General features: G+C 37.4%; 1 protein-coding gene across 1 annotated transcript in view; it reads right to left on the reverse strand.

The window, feature by feature from the left end:
- The window catches only part of KLHL20 (kelch like family member 20), a 53,583-nt gene extending 39,106 nt beyond the window's left edge, over positions 1 to 14,477 (reverse strand). Inside the window, exons 1-2 of the mRNA XM_025430276.3 lie at positions 14,332 to 14,477; positions 13,326 to 13,389 (exon numbers count right to left, since the gene is read on the reverse strand). Of these exons, the coding sequence (XP_025286061.1) occupies positions 13,326 to 13,348 (23 nt within the window). The 5' untranslated portion in view covers positions 13,349 to 13,389; positions 14,332 to 14,477. The remainder of the gene's footprint in view (positions 1 to 13,325; positions 13,390 to 14,331) is intronic.
- Positions 14,478 to 24,996: the final 10,519 nt, after the last annotated feature.

Genomic DNA, 24,996 nt, shown 5'->3' on the forward strand with positions numbered 1-24,996 from the left:
AATCTGTCACCTAGATTCAAGAATGGAGAGAGATTTGAAATAGGATGGATCATCAGATCATTTAGCATAATACTTTTCAGATGAAGAAACTGATTTGGTAAGGTGACTTGCTCAAAATCATGAAGCTTTCCTTTTAGTAGCAGAGGAGGTCTCCCTGACACTTTTAGATAAACCACAACTATCTCTTGGGGCACTGTAAATATTCAGTAACTGTGACTGATGTGAATGCTGGGTTGGGGAAAGAAGAGAGTTTTAGAATTATTTAACAATTCAAAATAAGATTTTCAGTTTTTTTCCTTATGGATATCCAAATTTCTGTACAATTCTTTTTTACAAGCCCAGGAAGTTGCAATAAATGCAGATTATTTTGGTCCAGTCATCATAAAGAACTTCATCAGTTAACTATCAGAAGAGTCAAATAACTTGGTAAGATGCCTACAAAATGAATGTCAAGCTTGAAAATAGCATAACAAAATTGAACCTAAGTCTTTTCCAGCTAGAAAATACTCAGATGGTCTAAGAAATTTTCAGAATTATCTTTAAACATTTCTAATAAAATACAGTCAAGGGTTTATTACCTTTTAAAAAGTTATTCCAGATAATATATAAGAGAAGCAAGTGTATACCTTATGTTCATATTTCACAGGTAGAAATTCAGGTGTTTACTAGGTAAATACCACAAATTTAAATTGACAAATAACTGTAATGAAGATATTTGCATTTTCATAAACATCAGGCTCTATCTACTGACATGCAGAGAAAAGAGAATCTATGCCCAAGATGGTAATTATTCTTTTTAACAAATATTTACTAATTGCATATAATTTACAAAATATTTAGTTTGAACTGAGAAAAATTCAAAGGAATATAAAAAGTCGATCAGGAAACCTAACTGTCTAGAAGGAGAGATATATGAATAACCAGAGAGAGAGGGGAGCCAGGGTACAAATTGTGGTCAGAAAGGCAAAAATCAATAAGGTATTTGTTGATCCTGGAACGATCCTACATCTAATTAGCATTCTATACTCACTAAGCAGTCATCTGATGAATAATTCTTCCAAAGATATCACATTATTTAAAAGGAGGGTGTAGGTGGCTCCCACATTCTGATCACTGGGTTTTAGGTTAGCCTCATGTGAGTCTCACAGACTTAATCATCTATGACTATATTGAGATAGTCTAAATATCTGGCCTGCAAAGGACAGTATCGGTTTACTACCCATAATGCTATAGCACCAAGAACTACAGTATAATAAAACACCTGTGTTGAAAGAGCCCCTTGAGAAGGAAAGAGGAACAGAAAAGGACGTTTTGGGGGAAAATAAACTACATTTACATTACAAAGGCACAACCTGAAAACGAAGAACACAGCTGTTCCTTTCTCCAACAGCAACCTGTTTTTCCCAAGTACTTATAAATGCTTCTTGACCTTAGCCCACAGGTGATTCTGTATTCTAGAATAAAAAAATGTTCATAATTCCTGACATCTAGTAGAAACAGCACTGTTTATGCTTGACAATTTATAGACTGAAAAAAAGTGAGTGGTTAAAGAATAATTTTACCACCTACATAAACAATCAAGGAAACTTTTAATCACACTGTTTAAAGATACCTTGTACGTAGTAGATGCTGAAAAAATAAATCACATGGTTAACAGCAGTATAATCAAGCTTCTTTAAAAAAAAAGAACCACCATTAAAAACAAGATAAATTCAAAAATTCCTATTTTAATATTTACATTGAATGTTGAAATGAAAACATTTTTGTTGTAACCATTATTATGTACATAAACATAGTACTGTTGAACTCAGATATAAACAATTTTTATTGTGCCTATGTACAATATGTAAGCTCATTTCTACATATCCATCTTTTCATTAAAAGTATTCCACAGCAAAAAAAAAAAAAAGTGCTGTTACTACCATATTAGCATAGATCCTGATTTTTAATAATGGCTAATTTCTCTAAACTCTTATCAATGGTCTAGTTTGCAATCTTGAAAAAAATCTTAAATGTGGTCATTTGGAGAATTCCTGAATTCTCAGAATTCCATCCTCTCAGCTCTCTATACACATTCTTAGGGGAACTCATCTAATCTCATGGTTCCAATCACCCTATGTGAGTGGCTAAAAGATCCTTATCTCCTGCTTGGATAAGTTCTTCTGAATTTGAATCAATATGAATGTTTCTTATCACACAAACTAAATATCTCAGTGACATATCTTTTTTTTTTTTTTAGCTTTTATTTATTCATTCATGAGAGACACAATTTTGCCAATTTATATTCTCTTCTCTAAACAACCTGAGTGATCCTGCAGAAAAGTCAGATTGTGGGGGACCTGGGTGGCTCTGTTAGTTAAGCATCAAACTCTTGGTTTCGCTCAGGTCATGATCTTAGGGTCATGGGACCTGGCCCTGCACTGGGCTCCATGCTCAGTGCCCAGTCAGCTTGAGATTCTTCTCCCCTTCCTATCCCTCCTCTCTACTCTTCCCCTCTTCTGGTGTGTGCGCCGTCTCTCACAAATAAATACATCTTTTTTAAAAAGCCAGATTATACTACTCCTCTGGTCAAAATGCTTTCAACATTCATAGTAAAAAACAAAGCATGTAAGGCTTACCAACATCTACAGGACTCTTCCCCTTGCTAACGCTCTGAATTTATCTCCTACTGCTTTCCTCTTGCCCATTATTCTCTGGACACACAGACTTTGTTGCTATTTTCTGGGATATGCCAGACTTCTCAGAGCCTTATTCCTTCCTCCTGAAGGGTTCTTCCCCCAAATATTCATGGAGCTCATGCATTCATTTCTTTCAGATCTCTGCTCAAATGTCAACTTATCAGACCACTGTAAAGGCTAAGGGCAGGCCACCTTAAGATGGGCCACTTTGGCATGAATATTATTTTGAGTTAAAAGCAATCCAAACCCAGTAGACTCAGAAAAAGCTCTTTATATCCCCCTCAACTGCCTGCTTTATCAGAAGAGAGCTATTAACAGAGATTTCTCTTTACCTAAGAAACTTATCTACAAATTAGGATACCCTTGTCTTCCAAACATCTTTCCCTTCTGTTAACGGTCTTTCTCCCCCTTGTACCCTCAGACCCTACCCCTCTCCTTAGCTCATATAAGTATCACGTTGTCTGACTATCTTTGGAATTTCCATGTGTGTGTGTATCCTTACAGCAGGCTATTAAATTTTACTTCCTCCTGTTAATCTGCCTCATGGTTAATTTGATTCTAAGTCCAGCTAGAAGCATCTTGAAGGGCAGAGGAAATCCTTCCTCCCCAACACAATGTTATATGAAATAGCATCTCTTAATTCCTACCACTCTATACCCTTTATTTTTCTTCATAAATATATTACCTACTGATATATTAGCTTTCTCCCCCAACTAGAATATAAGACCCATGAGAATAAGCCCCCCCCCCTTTTTCTTTGCTCACTGCTATACCCCAATACCTGGATTTAGTGTTAAGTGGTCGTTAAATGAATTCAGCTTTTCTACCTGCCAAAATAAACTATACCATCTGAAGTCTTATTGAATTCTCTTGAAACCAGTTTTGTAACCAGGCAGACTTATAGCTAGGTTCAAATCTTACTTCTATCATTTATAATCTTGGGCAAATTACTTAACTTCTCTCATCCTCAATTCTACTATTTGTAATGTAGGGATAATCACATAAACCTTACAAGGACAGTTTTGGAATCTGTCTGAATGTAGGTCCTCTGACTTCAAAGTCAGTGCTTTATTATCCCAAACAGTCTTGGGCAACTGGATTGAGTATTTGAAATAGAAATGACTCTGGCAATCTGATTTATGTGGTTGTTATTCTTAGATGGAAGGAAAAAAAGTAAGCATACTGCCACATGGCTGGACCATATTGCCTTTTTAGGAGAATGAGAAGAAATGAAAACAAGGATTACTGGTAGGCTGAGACTTTAAGGAGTAACTAATTTTAAATGTCCTGAGAAGTAATATATAATTCTATTTTTTAAGATTTTATTTATTTATTCATGAGATATACAGAGAAAGAGGCAGAGACACAGGCAGAGGGAGAAGCAGGCTCCCTACAGGGAGCCCAATGTGGGACTCAATCCCAGGACCCCGGGATCACGTCCTGAGTCAAAGGCAGACACTCAACCGCTGAACCACTCAGGTGTCCCCAATTCTAGCAATTTAATTCTAGAAGCCATATTTAATTCTATACATTAAGTTATTTCTCCTATGTTCTGCTATTGTTTGTAAATGTGTACTTTTAAAAATCTAAGTGCACAGCCTCCATTATTCTCATTACATCCACAGCATTCTAATAGCAGAGAAGTAGGGGGTTTTTACATTTTTCTGGGCACCTTCAGAAAGGAAGTTATAATAAGGGTCCTAGAAATAGACTGTGTTCACACCTTGTCACATCTATATTCACAACTTCTTTGTTTGGAGTCTGATGAAATAAATACTCTAAAGATTGGGAGGGGGGGTTGGATGGTAAATTGAGGTGTGAATTGGTCCCCAGGACAGAGCCCTAGGAAAGGTTTTAATTAAATCTTGAGGCAGCAAGCTTTATGGTCCAAGTAAAAATTCATCTGGAAAAACTAGAAGATCTCAAATTATTTGCTTTTACAAATTATGGCTTTCTATCTCAATACTGAACTAACGACATCACAAATACAAAAAGAAACTGAAGCCAAATAACATTTTTATAACCTTAATTTGCAAGATTAATCTACATGTATTTTAAGGTTGAAGGAGGCAAGTAAAAGGATTACTCTGAACTCTATCTACAGTTAACAAACTAGGGAGACCAAATAGAGCTTTTGCCCTCTCCTACAAAATGACTCTGTCAATTCTTGGAAAGAATCAGTCTTTCTAAAGTGAAATGGTATAAGATCTGCTCATAATAAATTTAGCATAATAAATTTAGCAAATAAATTTTTTATTCTTTTAGCACTGATGAAAAGCATAACGTCAAGATAAATTCTAATATAATATTTTACCATCAACTCTTTCAAACTTTAACAGAACCTTGATTTTGTTCTTCTACCAGCCATGTGCTTCAAGAAAGATGACCATGCCCCCCAGTTTTTAAGGATGAATCCTGAATTGTCTCAAATCAACTAACTGATGGTATGTTCTTACCTAAACTGGTCATCAAAATACAGGAACAGACTTATATTCCATGATTTAGGGAGTTTCTTCTGTAGGGCATTAACAAAGAAAAACACAGCATTCTACAAGATGGTAGTGGGATGGAAGGTCCATTTGGGGTTAGGATAAAGCTGATATTCCAAAAGCTACATTGGAGAGACAGACAGAACTTGGGTCCAAGATGCTATTATCAAGCCACTGTATCAACCAGCCTTGGAGCTGACCTCTACCTCTGGCCTTCTTGTTATATAAATAAAAAGTTTTCAGGTTGATTAAATCAGTTTGAGTCAGGACTTTCAGTCCAAAACACTCTTGATACTAAAAACATGGTAGTTAAAATGAGAAATAGGAAAATCAGCGAATATTCTAAATTTACTAACCACCTTGAATACAGAAATTTACCCTTGCTTTGAACAGTCAAATACTCTTCTATCTAAAAGGTCTTCTTCCATTATTATCAGATTTTCTAAACATAGTATTGATAGATTTAAAATTATGGCTTGAATTTGTGGCCTTTCTTTCAAAAGAAGTGAAAATGTGAGAAGAAGATACATTTCCTATTAGGCTGTTATATTAACTTTCCAATATTGTGTTTCTCTGACACCAGATGTACAGGGGTGTTTGATAAAAATGCAGGCTCTTGAGGTACTAGAGAATCAGAATCTCTGGTGGCATGCCTCTAGAATCTGCATTTAACAAGCAGGTAATTTTAACACACATTAAAGTCTGACTAATAATTGGCTAATAAAATTTTAGTAATAAAATAAAATCTCTTTTTCAGTGGAAATCAGTTTTTACAAAAGAATATATTGACCTACGTTGAAGGGAAATAACAGAGTGGAGAAAGCAATAATTTAAAATGCAGCTATAAAGGAAACAAGAAAAAGTAAAAGCATTATTGTCAAAAACATAAAATCAAATAAAATAAGAAAGATTCTTATTTTTACCAAAATGTCAATTAATCCAAAAAACCCTGTAAGGCAGGCATCAGATATTATGGAATCCATTTAAGAAACTATAATTACTATATTTGAATCGCTACATATGGTGAGAAGAAAAAAATTGCTATCAATTATTGTTCTTTTACATTCTGGGGAAAAGAACAACATTTATTTCAGAGACAGATGCTGCTTTGAGAAAACAAGGATTTAGACCTTTTAATTATAAAAGGCAAGTTGAGGGATCCCTGGAATGATAAAGACCATCATAAGGGTTTTGCCTACCAGTTTCGGTTTGTTTCATTTTGAGATCGAAATTGAATTTGAGTAGCATAAAAATCATTTTGAGTATCAAAAAAAGAGTACAAGGAGAATTGTACTTTTAGTTCACCACAGTCCCTATCATTCTTTGTCTTATGTGAAGCTGTGCCCCCACGTTTATATGAACTACCTAAAGATAGAAGATTTTTTTTTTTAACCTTTGTAGAGACATCAGGATTCTGACAAAGAGACTAAACTGCTCAGTATAATAAAGTAACAGTAGTTTAGAAGTAAGAAAGAGAATTACAACAGAAGAGAAAGGAAAGGGGGACTGATAAAAATGGTGGCAGTTTGTGATCTAAGGAGAGACAGCCAGTAAGTAAATGATGAGTGGCCAAAAAACTTAATTATCCCTAAACTTTCAGTAAAAAGCTGAGGTATTCAATGGCAGTGGTCAGTGAAGGTAAAGAGACAGTGGGAATGGAGTATTTCTAGAATAAAGCTTGCCTGTGAAAAGAAGAGACACACAGTACTATGTCAGTTTAAAGTTAAGGAAGACTGGAAAGTGATATACACTGATATGAAGAACAAGAAGGAGGAAGAAATTTAAAAATATAAAAGAGAGAATAAATGATGGAATAAGATCCTTGAAGAGTGGGAGTGTATGGAACCAAAATACAGAGGAATGACTCTTAGACAAAAGGTAAAAGGGCTTACATAAGAGATCAGAGGAAGGGAGAGGTGGGGAAGATAAGGTGGAAACAGATACATTTATTCTGTGGTAAGGAGGTATCAGAAGCTCGGAAAAGTTCATACCCGATGGCCCCTATTTTTTCTGTTAAGTTGCTGCCAGTGAGAATAGTGACAGGATCATTAGAGAATGGGTGAAGATGTGACACAGCTGCTGTGGAGAATGAGTAAGCATTACCTAGAGACGTACAGAATTACTGCAGGGGAACAATGTCCACTCAAATAATATTACAGACCTGATTAGAGTAGCACAAATATCCCATGGCTGGTTTCATCCAGCAGTAATCAACAGTCTGAATCAAGGAATATAAATGCTTGCACTAATCAAGAGCTGGGAAATGCCACAGACAACCTCAAGAGCTGTGATGGCTAGAAAATGGTTGAAGTGGTTGCAGAAGTGAATTATGCAAAAACAGAAGGGGCAAAGGTATGTTGATTATGACTACATCAAAGAACTGATGGAATGGGCACTCCAGAGGTTATGATCAGGAAAAAAGTTATGAGGACTTATGATTTCAGAAAGAGTTGTTCTCAGTAAGAGTAAGAATGAACTGCTGAAGTAAATAAAGGTCAAAGTCACAAGTATTTAGGTAGTTGAGGAAATGTATGCTAGGTAAGGGAATGAGTAATTTCCATGAATATCGATATCTCTTAAAATAATAGTAAGAATAACCAAATCATGTACAGGTAGGAAGCATAAACCAAAGAACAAATTAGATATCTTAAATATACTTCATGTTTACCAAAAGAATGGTACAAATTCTGGTACCTCCCTAAGTAAATAACATTCCTACCTACCCAAAATGTGTAAGTCACCTTCAAATTTCAGGGCTATCAGGTCACACATTCCTCAGACCTTCTATTCCAAAAGTAGTATTATTAACTGAGGAAAGAGCCATCCTCTGTAAGTAGCTAACATAATTTGAAATCCAACACAGTAAAAAGTTTAAAAAACATAGTCTCTGCTTCTAAAGCACTCATAATCAAGTTTTATCTTCTAGTCCAAAGACTTGCAGAATCTTTTCTTAGCCTGGAATTTTGCTCCCTACCTAAATGAACATCTCTCCTTTTATACTTCAAAAGTTTTGTTTTAATTTGGAAATTAATAGCATTCTCTTAAAAAAAAAGATTCAGCTGAACTGACCATCATTTAAAGTCCTAAACACTTGAATAAGAGAGCAAGCTACAGTTATGAGTATATGAATCCTTAAAACAGAAGTACCATCCCAAAGTGCCAACTCTGTTTACTAGAAGGGCACCACTAGCACTACATTGCATACCTGATTCCATACCAGAAATCCAGGCTGCTAACCCCTTAATATGAAAATAGGTCATAAATGCTTTAGCCCCATAAAATATCTCATCACTGCTTATTGCATAAAATGACTGCCAGTATTGGATGCCTTGGTCCAGCAATCAAGGCAAGATGAAGATGGAAGAGCATGCAAGCAAGCTAGTCTCCCTTTACGTCAGGAAAGCAAAAGCCTTCCTAGGATACCTCTTAGCAGCTTCTGGTGACATTTTATTGGCAGCATTGTGTTATACAGCATCCCAAAATGCAAAGAAGATGAAGATACCAAGCATAGTATTTCATTTTCTTGTTTCTATGTAATAAAGAAAGGAAGAAGAGGTGTTCAGCAAGCCAACCTCAAGTGCATACCACACCAAAGAAGAGTCAATCAAGCAGGTGTATCTTATGCTACTATTTTTAAACATACATTTTAGATTGACTAAATAGGAAATTCTAAAGATAGGAGATCTGAATGGGATTTTTAAAAAGATTTTATTTATTTATTCATGAGAGACAGAAAGAGACAGAGACAGAGACATAGGCGGAGGGAGAAGTAGGCTCCCTACAAGGAGCCTGATGCAGGACTTGATCCTGGATCCTGGGATCATGCATGCCCTAAGCCAGAGGCAGATGCTCAACCGCTGAGCCACTCAGGCATTCCTGAATGGGAATTTTTTTTTTTTTTTTTTTTTTTTTTGTCATTTGAGGTTGAACTCAAGGAGAAGCTCATCTGATCTTCACCATGAGTGAAAATTATCAATAAAAAAATCAAGATACAATGAAATAAAACAAAACCCAAACAACGTTAAGCTTCTTATGTATTTTAGAATCTTTACTGGCTTTTTTTCTTAGGCCTCACCTTAAATACCACTGGCACTCCTTGAAGTTCTGTCCTTGGCATTCTCCTTTTCTGTTCTACTCTCATTCATGCCTACAACTTCAAGAATCTTCTGTGTACTGGTAACACAAATTTTTTTCTTTTTTTTAAATCTCTAGTCCAAACTCCTCTCTTCTGCCCCAAACCCATATTCCATATTCCAATTACATGCTGGCTATCTCTATTTGGCTCTTTCCTAGACAATAATCTTAAAGTGTATAAAAGAGAAATTATTGTTGGCTTACTGAAACCTGTTTGTTCCTCTTCCTATATATTTTTTTTATCTCAACAGGGCAGCACCTGGTTTCCCAAGCTGAAATCTCTCTCTCTTTTTTTAAAGATTTATTTGAGAGAGGGAGAGAGAGAGAAGAGCAGAGGGGAGGGGCAGAGGAAGAAGGAGAAGCAGACTCCCCACTTAGCAGGGAGCCTGAGGCGGGACTCCATCCCAGGATTCTGAGATCATGACCTGAGCTGAAGGTAGATGCCTAACTGAGTACCCAGGTGCCTCCTAAGCTGAAATCTTTAGAGTCATTTATAGCATTATCTTTCCCTTACTTATTCACCAAATCCTTCTGATGTTACTATTAAACTCCATTCCATCCTCTTCTCTCAATCCCCACTACCATAGATCTACTTCCAGTCCTTGTCAGGTTTTATCTAAACTACTTTCGGGATCCCTGGGTGGCGCAGCGGTTTGGCGCCTGCCTTTGGCCCAGGGTGCGATCCTGGAAACCCGGCCTGGGATCGAATCCCACGTTGGGCTCCCGGTGCATGGAGCCTGCTTCTCCCCCTGCCTATGTCTCTGCCTCTCTCTCTCTCTCTCTGTGTGACTATCATAAATAAATAAATAAATAAATAAATAAATAAATAAATAAACAAACAAACAAACAAACTACTTTCAATAGCTTTCTTTGCCATCATTTCTTCCCTCTTTCTAGTCCATGCCCTATCTTTCCAAATATCAGCACCAAGAACAAATCTGATCTATATAATAATGTATACGGACTCTTAAATACCTACAGGATAAAGCCAAACCATTTCCCATGTTTGCAGCCTAATTTTCTATAATTTTTTGTTGCCACTTTTTTTGCTCCCACATACTTTACACTCCATATATACTTACCACTCCATTCATATCATATACTTGTAGGTATTCATGTCTTTGGGGGTTAAGGGTGGGGCGCATAGCTGTTCCTTTTGTTTATCGTGTCTTTAATTAACTTCCTTCTTTAAATTACTATCTTTTAAAGTACATTCTTTAAAGCAAATCCTTATCCTTTCTAGAAGATCCAGCTCAAATATCGCCATCTTTGTGAAGCTCTCATCTCTACAGAGCAGACGCTCCCTTCTCTATTTTGTATCTCTATTAAAATTCTATTCATGTTGTATTATGGTGTCTATTTACATGTCTTTCCATCCCTTCATCTGTATGTATGCAGCATACAGGCATTTAACAAGTACTACATAGATGTTTGATGAGTGAATAAACTAATTTCTAATATAATCCGGCTCAGTTTCCTGTTTATATATTTAAGGAAAGAGGAAATAATTACATTCCAAAACGTTTTAGTATCTCTAAATGAAATAAATGGTTAAAAATAGTATCTTGGGAAATAGGCACATTTTTGGTGAGACTACATATTGGTATAATCTCTAAGGAAGGAAATTTGTCACTATCTACCAAAATTTAAAAACACACATACTCTTTGGGCAGTTCTACATCTAATAATTTATTCTATACATACACATTTGGCCAAAAACCACTGACAAGGATAGTCACTGCAGAACTGATTGTAACAACAAAATAACTTAAATTGTCTCTAAAAAGGACTGGTTAACTATGGCACCTACAGACAATGAAATGGTATATAACTATTAAAAAGAATATTGTGGGCATATATGTATTTGTTACAATCTATAAAATAATGTGGGAAGTGAAAAAATAAAGAATGTGCATGATATGCTGACATTATTGTTTTCAAAAAAGGAGAGATATTTTATATAAATTGCATATGCATCATAATGTCTATGAAAATGAGTAAAAGACTGTTTATAGTGGTAGCCCATAAAGAAGAGAAATGGGAGCTGGAGTTGGCATTGGGAGCCCAATTTTCACTGAATATTTTACTGTATCTTTTACATTTTTCACTGAATATCTCACTGTATCTTTTAAGTTTTGTATCTGTACATATTATGATTAGTTAAATGAATACAATGAATTTTTACTAATGAGATGTCAACCAATTTCACAAAACTTTATAATTATTAGAATACTTTTAACCCTAGTTTTCAAACTTTCTGTGGTTCATATTTTTTTGGCATGGGGGAACACAGGGGAGAAGACTGCATATACTGTGTAGTCATACTATTCAGTAATCATTAGGTGCCAGGGCTACAAACATATAGAAGACATGAGACTCAAAGAGCTCACATCCTAGTAGGGAGAATGAACATGTATTCAAAAAATCTTAATATAAAGTTATTTCTCATTCAAAGCTTCTGCATTAGCAGCTAAATGTAAAACCAACATTACTTCACAGAGATTGCCTCTGTGGCTGGAACAGCAGAAATGACGGCCCAACAAGGAAACGTGACTTAATGTAAGCAAAGGTAAAATTAAATCAGAGAGCAATGGGTAGGCTGGGCTCTGGCCAAGTGATGCTGATGAAGAAAGAGCTGTAGTTTAACAGTTAATGTCACCAGAATTTTCCAACTTGATTTTGAATAACTGGGAGTATTACATAATAAAACAAGAAAAAAAAAAGAATAGGTATGAATGATTAAGCGAATATTTTATACAGAAATTATTGATAAACCAAAAACATTCCCACGCTGTGCCTTCCGTTTTTAAAAAATAATAGGCTCTTATTTTAGCAATTATATAAGATATGACATTTATGGCAGCTGAGGAAGAGAAGCAATTAGTGGTTTTTGCAACCATGATAAAGGATGAAGTGGTAAAACATTTAATATATGTGTTGTTCATTTCTTCATGTACTTTGCAGCCAAATATTATTTCTACATGGAGTTAGATACAAATAAGATAATGACATTTGTTACATGCATCACATCTTTTCATCTGGAGATCTCAGAGCATTTGCAAGTATTCATTAGTTCCCAATATCCTGATCAGATACATTAGAAAAATAAATTGGGGCACAGAGTAGGCTAATAGCAATCAAAAAATCAGTAACAGGTTTGGAAAAAAGATAGATATTCCAATTCTTGCTCCTGGTTCTAAGTCATAAGTCATACACCCATCATGAAATGTTTCTTCTCTTAAAAGGGTTTGCCAGAACTGTTTCTCTTTGATATTAAATAACAAATGATTACATACAGTTCAATATATGTAAAATGAGTTTAAAGAACAAAGAAATAGAATTAGGCTGATTTTGATAAGGACTCTAGATCTATGTTAGAAACGATTAAGGAAAAAAAGGTACTAAATTCTAAAACTGGGAAGGTTTATGCTTGTCTATATTTTTCTTACATTCTGTTCTATTTTTCTACGGGCTAAGTTACTACGTCCAATACCTTTTTTAGTCCTTCAATAATCTTTCCTGCAATGCAGTTATTTTACAACACAGAACAAATGTATTATTGATCATCAATCAAATAACCAAAACCACAATTAGATATATAGTACAGTGTGTTATAAATAATTATTCTTCTTCTATGGCAACTGAACCTTTTACATTCTTTATGGAATCAAAGACTAATGAACCCATATAGAATCAAAGACTAATGAACCCATATAGTATCATACATATTATACTTAATGATTATTTATCACAATTTACCATGCAAAAAGGAAAGTTTAAACGTTCATAACTACATAAAATTCAGAACGCCCTTTAGAAATTTAGTACTATATTAGACCCTTATTTTAAAAAAGGACTAATTCCTGATAATAATTTTGATTTCCTTTAGAATGAGAATCATAGCTCCAAACTGAATTTGGTGAACTTTGAAACCCTTTAAAAAAAAAAAATTAAATGAAGTCCTGAATTATTTACGTGCTGAATTTCAATCAGTGAAACCGAAGGTTTTCCTCCTAAAACCTACCTGCGCATTGGCTTTCCTTCCATGCACCATGAAAAGTACCCTTCACCACACTCTAAAGCCGAACCTAAGACAACAGAAAAGCAGTCACTTAATCAAAAAAAAAAAAAAAAAAAAAAAAGAATCCGATCTTTGCAGTAACAATCTCTACACAATCATCTGGTTCAGTGGTAAAGAATCTTAAATTATATTGTACCACAGGCTTTTGCCCATAGCATGACCTTTATGTAGTGTCTTGACGACGACGACCCCTCCTCTGGATACAGAAAGCGCTTACACGAGAAGGTGAGGGAAGGCGCGCTACACGGTCCCGGTGGCCAGATTCGTCTCGCCGCTCTCCGAGAAGTGCTTCAGGACATTGAACTCTGACCTCGTCGTCCCGTGTAACTACACAACATTCACCAGATACCCACACGAGCACCGACACGATGGCTCGGAGGCGGGACACGCTGGTTTAACAACCGATCTGAAGCTTTAACTCGTCCCGAAGTGACAGGAGCAGGGGGCGGCATTTGCCTTTAAAAACAACTCCGCTTCCGACTGCCGGGCAGCACCAACCCCACAGAGCCGCCCCGGGTCCAGGCTAACCCTCTCCTTACAAGCCCTCCCCTCAGCGCCCAGTACAATGTCCACCACCTACTTGGCAAGATTTCGCTAGGTCCCCGGGGTGAAACGGGACGCACGGTGCGTGTCCATTTCCGTCCCCCCGAATGCCAGCCCTCTGGTCCGGGAGGCTGTGCGGGGTGCGAAGCCCAGCGCCCCCACCCCGCCCCCCGCGCCCCGCGCCCCGCGCCCCGGGGTAGGGCCGCCTGTCAGCAGCTCGGCGCCGTCTAGCGCCCCGCGAGGCCCAGCCCCAGCGCCCCAAGAGCCCCTTCTCCGCACCGACTGACAGGCGGCCGACGAAGCACGGCCCCTTACCCCACCTGGCAGCTCAGCAACTTAGGACAAGCTTTGCAAAGCCAGCCCGGGGCGCTGTCCACTGTCCCCTGCTCTAAGGCGGCTAACTTACCGGCTCTGTCACTTTCTTCTCTGCCGCCGCCCCCTCAGCCTCCTCCACCCGCCGCCCCCTCGCTGCCTGCTCCGCCGCCGCTAGCGCCAGCAGGATGCGGATCCTCGAGCTATTTCCTCCCCACCCCTCTCTTCACTTCAGCAGCGGAAGTAGTCCTGTTCCTAAAGCATTCCCTCTGAAACCCACGTAGCCTGCCGAAAGGTTCCGGGGCGGCTCAGGAAGTAGCCGCGCCCTTGGCTGGGGATTCGGATAACCTCCAAGGCTGCCTTAACTTCGCGTCCAGTTCTTCGTAACCCGAGGGTGATCACTGTGCAAGTTCTCAGCTGATCTGGCCGTGTTTGAATACTGAAGCCTCCTCCTCTCTTCTTTGTTTTCCGTTGTTTTCCCCAGCAGAAGGCAACAGAAAAATGAGTGCAGTCACCAAAAGCTAGGATATATTTGTGGCTGGTGGGTCTCCCATTGCACAATATGGGCACAATTGTGGATTGCATGCCTGGTGCATGCGTAGGCAGTGTCGACCCTAGGAAGCCCCTACTACGTGCAAGCTGCTGAGGATACACAGCCAAATCAGAAATAGAGCTGACCTTCCAGATTTCCCACGGTTTAGCTTTCAAGATACCAGGGCTTTATCCACTTTACCAAAGACAAACAGATTAACTGGAGAAAAATAAAAAGTGTTTTGTCCAAATGCTTTATCCAAACATTTAAACACTTCTTCTGTGAACATGTTAGTATTAAGGGGAAAAATTCCTTTTCAATCTGCCCTTTGCCTAATTTTACCAGAGCACACAAATAAACCAGTGATAGGGTAAAGGATACAAGATCAATAGTATCAGTGAAAGACGGTTGCTGGTTTCCTAATAACTTCTAGGCTTAAGTATGAGTTTAATCAGGTTTTCTTTAGATATTCTTCACATGGGATTGACATGTTTGTCCAGTTGTTTCTGAAAAGGAAAGAATACCCTTTTTAATTAGGTTGTTGTGGGAAATGTATGTATGGCTTTTAGATCCAGACACTCATAGTTTCAAATCCTGGTCCTGTGGCTGACTGGCTTTATGATCTTGGCTAAATTCTTAATCTCTTAAGCATTAGTTTTCTTTGTGTGAAAGAATAATAATACCTTTTTTATGAAGTTGTTGGAGAAGTAAATGATAATGAGGATCATGTTGTATGTCTGGCATTTAGTAGGCACTCAACAAATGTCAGTTTTGTTTCTTCTTCCTATGCTACTTACTTAAATGGGCTTATTTATTAAATGAGCCCCTATTTCATGCCAAATACTACTCTAGGCTTTGGAAATACAGTCATGAATGAGATAGACAACATCCTAAAGCTCTAGTGATCATTTACATGTTGTGGTGGTTGACTTTCTAACATCCTTTCCATTAAGACTACTTGTTCTAAACCATCTCCATGCACGTGATCCAACACTGACTAATGAAAAGTCAGAGAAAATCTAATGAGGACTGTGGAAAAAGACTTCTTACCAATTTTATTTTTATTTTTTATTGGAGTTCAATTTGCCAACATATAGCATAACACCCAGTGCTCATCCTGCCATGTGCCCCCCTCAGTGCCCATCACCCATTTTAGAAGAGATATAGGAAGAGATAGCATCTTTTCTCTCTGGCCATTGTTGTGTCGCCTGGAACCAATGCAAGCATTTTGCAACCATGAGCAAAGCCAGAGGAGAATGAAGTTAGGCAATAAAGATGGTAGAACATAGAGACTGAAAGAATTTAGGTCCTTGAATGTTATTTTTTAAAAAGGATTTATTTATTTTAGAGAGAGAGAGCAGGGGAGGGACAGAGCATGAGGAAGAGAGAGAATCTCAAGCAGACTCCCCACTGAGTGCAGAGCCTGATGTGGGGCTCTATTGCATGACCCTGAAGTTATGAGCTGGGTCGAAATCAGGAGTTGGATACTTACCCAACTGAGCCGCCCAGGCACTGCTTGAATGTCATTTTTAAACTACTCATCCTCCCTTGCCCAGAGACTTCCCTATTGTTGGACATCTAGTCATGTGAGATAACAAATTTCATATTTTAAAGTGAGTTCTGGCTGTTACCTAGAGCTGGAAGCATATTAGCCCATGTAAGAGGATATAGACAATAAATAAGTAAATAAGCAAAATAATTTCAGTCAGTATTAGATGCTATTTAGGAAGAAGATAAACAGGGTGATATTATGGAGAGCAAATTAGTTGGAGAAAGGAGAGGTCAGTTTATTTTTAATTTTTATTAAAATTTTTTATGTCAGTATAGTTGACATAAATGTTACATTAGTTTCAGGTATACAACATAGTAATTCAATATCTCTATACATTATGCTATGCTCACCACATGTGTAGCTACTATTTGTCCTTTTACATCGCTATTACAAAATCATTGGCTACATTCCCTATGTTGTACCTTTTATTCCTATGAATTATTCATTTCATAACTGTTGCCCGTATTTCCCACTTCCCCTGCATCCATTTTGCCCATTGCCCCATCCTCCCTACCTTTGAAACCATCAGTTTATTCTCTGTATTTATAGGTCTGATTCTGTTTATTGTTTGTTTATTGATTTGGGTTTTTAATATTCTACATACAAGTGAAATATATGGTATTTGTCTTTCTCAGTCTGACTTACTTCACTTATCATAATATCCTTGAGGTCCATCCATGGGGAGAGGCTACTTTCAATAGCATGATCAGGGAAATGCTCTCTAGAGAGGCGGTTTGAAGTCAGAAGGGTAAGACAGAACCAATCCAGGTAGAAGGCAGGGAGAAGAGTGTTTCAGGTAGAATGAATAGCAAGGGGAAGGACCTGAGGCACTAGTAAATTTTTCTTGTTCAAGGAACACAAAAAAGGTCAGTGTGGCTAGAAATAGTATGAGAGATGAAATAAGAGAAGTAGATAGGAGTTAAGATCACATATTGTCTTGTAGGATAGTATAAGAAATTAAAATTTCATTTTAAATTTTATGGGAAGGTTCTATATAAATGGAGATATTTCAGCTCAGCTTAGTTTCGACAGGTGATCTCAAATTCAAAACCTTTGAAAATTAGAAAAAAGGAGAAATGTGGATGTTTCCCATAAAGTATATGAGACAACTGCATGTGGGAAAGAACACAGATCAATATTTTCAGAAATATTCTTGCTATAGTTGATGGGAAATGAGGGCTGATTTTATTTTATTAAATTAAGGACTTTAATAAAGACATTTTTCCTTGGTAGAATTCAGTTGTACAATTAAATAATGGTTATCATCCAACAATAGCTGTCTTCCATATCTAATTATTAGGCCCAGAGTGTTTGAATGATTTATGAAGGGAATAAATGGAGGCACCAAGATGCCCTCAGTTCTTACTTTCTCATCTGGGAATTTACAGTAGTCTTCAGGTGCAAGGGAATGAGAAAAAAAATGAAATAAAACAAACAAACAAAAACAGAAAGGGTGAATTTTGAGATGGGTATAGGAAATCCTAGGGATTTTTAAGAGGTCAGGATGGGTGTGTGGTTTTAGGTAAATTTATTTAAATCCATGATTTAACATCCATTAACTTGGATAGCCCGATATGGGACTTGATCCCAGACCCTGGGATTATGCCCTGAGCCAAAGGCAGACATTCAACCTCCACCCAGGCATCCCAGGTGTAGTGACATGGTCTAATCTTAAAAATACCAGGAGAGAGATAGTATCCCAATTCTACAGATGAATATATTGAGGCACATAAGTGTTAAATTACTGGCTTAAGATTCTGCAGCTAGTTAGCCTTAAACCAGTATGTGTTGAAGTCTGAATTTAAAACAAAATCAATCTAATGCCATTCTCCTTCATCTTAAAATTTTAAAAATATAGTGCTATGAATTATAGGAAAACCTTCTGCAAAGCAAGGGAAATCATCACCAAAATGAAAAGGCAGCCTACTGAACGGTATAAATTATTTGTAACACATATATTTAATAAAGGGTTAATGTATGAAAGTTCTTATAAAGAATTCATACAGCTCAATAGCAAAACAAAACAAAAACAAAATAACTAATGAAAAAATGGTCAGATCTCAACAGACATTTTTCCAAAGAAGACATAAGGATGGCCAAAAGGTACGTGAAAAGATTTTCAACATCCACTAATCATCAGGAAAATACAAATCAAAACCACAATGAGATATCCTCCCACCTGTTGGAATGGCTATTAGCAAAAAGACAAGAAATGACAAGTGTGATAAGGATTTGGAGAAGAGAAAACCCTTGTTCATTGCTGGTGGGAGTGTAAATTGGTGCAGCCATTATGGAAAACCATATGGAGGTAACTCAAAAAATTAAAAAGGGGCTACCATATGATCCAGCAATTTCACTTTTGGGCACTTATCTAAAGTAAACAAAAACACTAACTTGAAAGGATATATGCACTCCCATGTTCATTGCAACATTATTCACAATAGCTAAGATATGGAAACAACCTAAGTGTTCATTGATGGATGAATAAAGAAAATATAGTACATCGCTATGAATTATTCATTTAAAAACTGTTGAAATCAAGGTCAAGTCTTGCCCTAGTTCAAGAAGAAAGTTAATGATGCTGTGTTTTTTCTTGTCTTGAAGAATGAATGTTGTAATACATATAAATACTTAGGAGATCCCTGGAACATCATAGAGGCTCAATAAATGCAATTACCTGGATTTTTAAATGAGAAACTCAATGGAAAGCTCAGTGAATCAGGTTACAATAATTGAGATATAAAAATGTGTATTAAAAAAGAAAGATGGAGTAACAGGGACCAAATTCCCCTTCCCACTAAGAACAACCAAAAGCTAGACAAAATATATGAAATAAACAGTTTTCAGACAGGACAGAATAGTAAACCCTGAGAGAGTTGGCACAATCGAGGGGAATCCTACTATTGCCCCAGCTTATTGCTTGGAGATTGTGCCACAGGGGGATCCCTGGGTGGCTCAGCAGTTTAATGCCGCCTTCAGCCGAGGGCATGATCCTGGAGACCCAGGATCGAGTCCCACATCGGGCTCCCTGCATGGAGCCTACTTCTCCCTCTGCCTGTGTCTCTGCTTCTCTCTCTCTCTGTATCTCTCATGAATAAATAAATAAAATCTTAAAAAAAAAAGATTCTACCACAGAGCAGGGAAGGAGAACCCAGCTGAAAATTTCCTTTAATTGATGAGATAAAGTCAGGAGTCTGGGCAAAACTAGGCCGAGTTTGCAGCTAGAGTTAGTTTTCAGCTAGAGTTTGCAGCTCAGAGTACCAAAGAGGAAAGAGCAACAGTAAGAGTTCCAGACAGCTTCAGAGGATTCCTCTTGAATCTTCTCCTAGTTGTACTGAGATATAACTGACATATAACGTTGTGTAAATTTAAGGCTGTACCCTCTTGAGTCCTAATCTGAGTGCTGCTCAGCATATGCATGTGATGAACGTACATAAGGCTAAGGAAAATACTACCTGAAAAGATTAGAAAAAACAGTCTGTGGAGTGTATGTAGGTTAGGATTATTCTCACAAAGTGGAGTGAAAAATTTGCATAATTCACAAGCCATTGGGTAAAATATTTAGAAGACTGTGGTGTCAGTAGTGGGACAAATCTAGCCTTAGATTAAAAGCTGCTCTGATACTCTGTAACAAGACTTAAGAACAAGTCTTCAAAGGATCAAATTGTTTCCAAGTAATTTAACTGCGTTCCAGAACAGAGTTTAGGAATATTTATAGAAATAAAAAGAGGGGATCCCTGGGTGGCTCAGTGGTTTGGCGCCTGCCTTTGGCCCAGGGCATGATCCTGGGGTCCCGGGATCGAGTCCCACGTCAAGCTCCTGGCATGGAGCCTGCTTCTCCCTCTGCCTGTATCCCTGCCTCTCTCTCTCTCTCTCTCTCTATGTCTATGTCTATCATGAATAAATAAATAAAATCTAAAAAAAAAAATCCTGGTTTTAAAAAAAAGAAATAAAAAGAAAGCTATACAATACTGAACAAGTAAAAGTCACAATATTTAGTATCCAATTAAAAAATACATAGAATTAAAAAAAATAAAAAATACATAGAATTCAAAGAAGCAGGAAAATATGGCTCATAATGAGGAGAAAAGTTAATCAATGGAAACATACAGAAATGGCAGAGGTGAAAACCTTAGGAGACAGGGATATTAAAAGTTACTAAAACTATATTCCATATGTTCAAAGAGGTAGAGGAAAGGTTGAATATTTTAAGGAGAGCCACAGAGTATATGAAGAAAGACTCAAAATTCTAGAGGTGAAAACAAAAATGTATGAGATGAGTCACTAGATGAGACTAAAACTAAATAAGATATTACAGGAACAAAGATTAGTGAACCTGAAGATACAGCAATAGAAACTATCCAAAATGAAACACAGAGAGAGACTAAAGAAAAATGAACAAAACATAATGAGTTGTGGAACAACTTAAAATCACCTAATATATGTGTAATTGAAGTTCCTGTAAAAGAGGCAGGGATGGGATAGCATAAAATATGTATGAAGAGATATTGATTGAGAAGTTTCAAAATTTGATGAAAACTGTCACTACACCGATGTAGGAAGCTCAATAATCTCTGAGTACAAGATATGTGAAGAAAACAATACCAATGCATATCTTAATCAAATTGCTTAAAATAAAGAGGAAATCTTAAAATTAGAACAAAAAAGAGACACATTATATTCAAAGGAACAAAAATAAGAATCACAACAGATTCTTTTTCATAGAAACAATGTAAGCCAGAAGACTGACACATCTTTAAAGTATTAAAGAAAAAAAGCAATCAACTTAAAATTTTATACCTAGCAAAAACATATTTCAAAAACCAAAGACAAAATATTTTTCTGAGACATACAAAACCTGAAGGAATTAATCACTAATAGATTTATGCTACAAGAAATGTTAAAGGAAACCTATATACAGAAAGAAAATGATGGGATGTTGATTAAGTGTTCAACTCTTGATTTTGACTCAGGTCATATTCTCAGGGTTGTGAGATTGAGCCCACATCAGGCTCTGTGCTGGGTGTGGAGCCTGCTTAGGATTCTCTCTCCTTCTCCCTCTATCCCTCCCACTACCGCCTCCCTTTCTAAAAAAATGAGAAAAACCAAAAAAAGAAAGGAAGGAAGGATGGAAGGAAGGAAGGAAGGGAATGAGACTCTATGGAAATCTGGATCTATATAAAGGAACAAAAACTACCAGGAATACTAAAAATGTGAATAAATATAAAATAATATTTCCTCATATTTAGTCTCTTTTGAGATTAATGACTGTTTAAAGCAAAAATGATAACAATGTTTGCTTGAATATATAATACATACATAAGTGAAATGAATGAAAAAAAAATAACATAAAGGCCAAGACAGGGAAAATGGAAGTATACTGTTGTAAGTTTCTTTTTCTTTTAAAGATTTATTTTATATATTTTAGATTTATTTTATTTATTTATTTTTAAAAATTATTTTATTTGTTTGAGAGAAAGGCAGAGGGATAGGTAAAGAGAGAATCTCAAGCAGATTCCCCACTGAGTGCAGAGTCAATGTGAGGTTTGATCTCAAGATCCTGAGATCATGACCTGAGTTGAAACTGAGAGCTGGATGCTTAACTGACTGAGCCTCCTAGGTAGGTGCCCCATAAGTTAGTTTCCTTCTTTCTTTCTTTCTTTCTTTCTTTCTTTCTTTCTTTCTTTCTTTCTTTCTTTCTTCCTTCCTTCCTTCCTTCCTTCCTTCCTTCCTTCCTTCCTTCCTTCCTTCTTTGTTTCTTCCTTTCTTCTTTGTTTCTTTCTTTCTTTTAACGTATTTTTTAAATTTTTATTTATTTATGTCACACACACAGAGAGAGAGAGAGGCAGAGACATAGGCAGAGGGAGAAGCAGGCTCCATGCACTGGGAGCCCAACATGGGATTCGATCCCAGGTCTCCAGGATTGCGCCCTGGGTCAAAGGCAGGCACTAAACCGCTGCGCCACCCAGGGATCCCTCTTTCTTTCTTTCTTTCTTTCTTTCTTTCTTTCTTTCTTTCTTTCTTTCTTTCTTTTTCCTTCCTTCCTTCCTTCCTTCCTTCCTTCCTTCCTTCCTTCCTTCCTTCCTTCCTTCCTACCTTTTCAAGGAGATAGAAGTTTATTGAATACACTGCAATGGAGCAGTGGGCATGAGAGCAAAGGAGAGACTGTCATGAGGCAGTGGAGGCAGGTAATAGCTAAGGGGGGTTGAGGAGGTATGGGAATGTGTGGGATTTTCATTTTTTGGTACTTGTTCCTGGTTGTAAGTAGCCCATTAGTCATTTAGGCCTTAGGATATTTTGAGGTGGGTCACCTAATGAGCCTGTTTGCATTCAGCCCAGTGGTCACTGTGGGCACTTTAACCTTACTTGGGTTTCCATTGCTCAAGCCTCTTTTCTAAAAACAGCCTCTACATTCCCCCATGACAGATGGATAATGACAAATCTTTAGCATTTGGGCAGAGGTCTCATCTTCAGCAGTTGCTTCATGCTGGACAGTGGTGGGGGTGAGGAGGGGCTGGCCCTACATAAACTTGTCAGTCCATCAGGGGTTCTATGCAGTTGAAGATCAGAGCATGGTATTATATTAATGTTCTGATAATAGATGATTTTTTAAAGATTTATTTATTAATTCATGAGACACACACACACAGAGAGAGAGAGAGAGAGGCAGAGACACAGGCAGAGGGAGAAGCAGGCTTCCCACAGGGAGCCCGATGCAGGGGACTCAGTCCTGGATCCTGTGAGCTGAAGGCAGATGCTCAACCACTGAGCAACCCAGGCATTCCTGATAATAGATTATTTGAGTGAAATTCTTGGGGGCCAGGTCCATAGGATTTAGGGGAAGGGGTCATCCAATGGTATGGATTAGAATCCTTGTTGAACCAACCTTCATACATGGAATTGTTGGATTCACTCAGATGTGGAGGAATGTATTTTTGCCTGGATCCATGGGAACAAAGGAAACAAAAGAAGTGAAGTGAAGTGGCTGAGAGCCAGCCAGCATCAGGAAAGGGTCCCATCTGAGTATGTCACATGTGTGTGACATACTTGCCCTGGAAAAGCTTCTGCTGCCCATTGTGCCCCAAGTTTGGAGTGGAGACCTCAGAAGGACAAAGTGGGAGAGGAGAGGTAAAAGGTTCTTGCCCCTCATAGGCATGGGCAGTCCAATCTGTTCACCCTCAGACCTTTAGATCACACCAGGAAGCCACCCTGGCCAGAGATCTTTGGTTGTCTGAGGACTTCTAGAGTTAGACCATGGAAGGCCCAAAAAAGAGAAAGGAAAGGGAAGGAAGGATTCTTTCAAAGGGCAAGAGGGGAGATCTCTTCCTTTCAGGCAGGGACAGTCTGTGTGGTTCCTCCTGAGGCTTCAGATCCTCACCCAGGAGTAAACTTGACTGGAGGTTGTCAGTTCCCCAAGGAGTACTAGAGTGGGTCTACAGAGGGAAAGTCCGGAGAAATTCCTGGAGAATCTGGGGAAAGTCTTGAGCTGGCAGAGGTTACCATAAGATCCACCAAATGTGGGGCATTGGCAATGGAAGAATTCACCCAAGGGAGAACAAAGGAGATAGAAGTTTATTGAATATACTGCAAGGGAGCAGCAGGCAGGACATAGGAGAGACTGTCTGCTTATACGGTTCTTATATATACATGAGAGGGTTTTAATTTTATTTTACAGTGGACTCTAGTAATTAAAGATGTATGCTATAGACTCTAAAGTGACCACAAAAGACTGCAACAAGATAAAAAGGTATAACTATTAAGCCATAAAAGGAGATTTAGTGAAATCATATATTAAATATATCTAAAAGAAGGTAAAAACAAAGAGGAAAAAAGAGAATGAAGAATGAATGGGACAATTATAAAACAAAGAGCAAGCTGGTAGATTAAAAACTCTACCATATCATAATCACAGTAAATATAAATAGACTAAATACTCCAATTAAAAGGTAGAGATGATAAGATTGGATTTAAAAAAAAAGTAAGAATCAACTGTATCTTGCCTATAAGGAATTCACTTTAAATATAAAAATGTATAGAGAATATTATAATAAACATACTATACCCACCATTTAGTTTAAGAAACAAAAAGTCATAAATACAAAGTAGATATCATTCCAAAATTATTGCTTTACCATTCCTATGCATTTCTTTGTGTTTATTTTGACTGCATATACATATGCAGTGTGTGTGCATATGGTTTTAAACTTTATATAAATGATATCAAACTGAATGCATTCTGCAACTTGCTTTTATCACTCAACTTTGTTAGTTAGGATTTATCCTTGTTAATCAGTGAAGGTGATTCAAAACTGTGATTCAAAAACTGTGATCTTCGACCAGCAGCATCAGCATTACTTGGGAAATGCAAATTCTTGAGCACTACCATTGACCTCCTGAACCAGAAACTTTGGAGGTGAGTCTTGGTACTTTGTCTTAACAAGTCCTCTGGGTGATTGTAATGAATGTTAAAGCTTGAGATCCAGCACTCTATTTTTTTCACTGCTATATAGTATTTCATTGTGTGAATATACTACAGATTTTAAAGAATCTATTGTCCTGCAGGTAGATATTTTGAGTATTTCCAGTTTTGCCTATTACAATGCTACAATGTAAATTCTTGCATATGCTCTGTGGTGTACATTTGTAAGAGTTTCTCTAGGGTGGGAAGTATATGA

Source organism: Canis lupus, chromosome 7 (genome assembly GCF_003254725.2).
Source record: "Canis lupus dingo isolate Sandy chromosome 7, ASM325472v2, whole genome shotgun sequence".
NCBI classification, from domain to species: domain Eukaryota; kingdom Metazoa; phylum Chordata; class Mammalia; order Carnivora; family Canidae; genus Canis; species Canis lupus.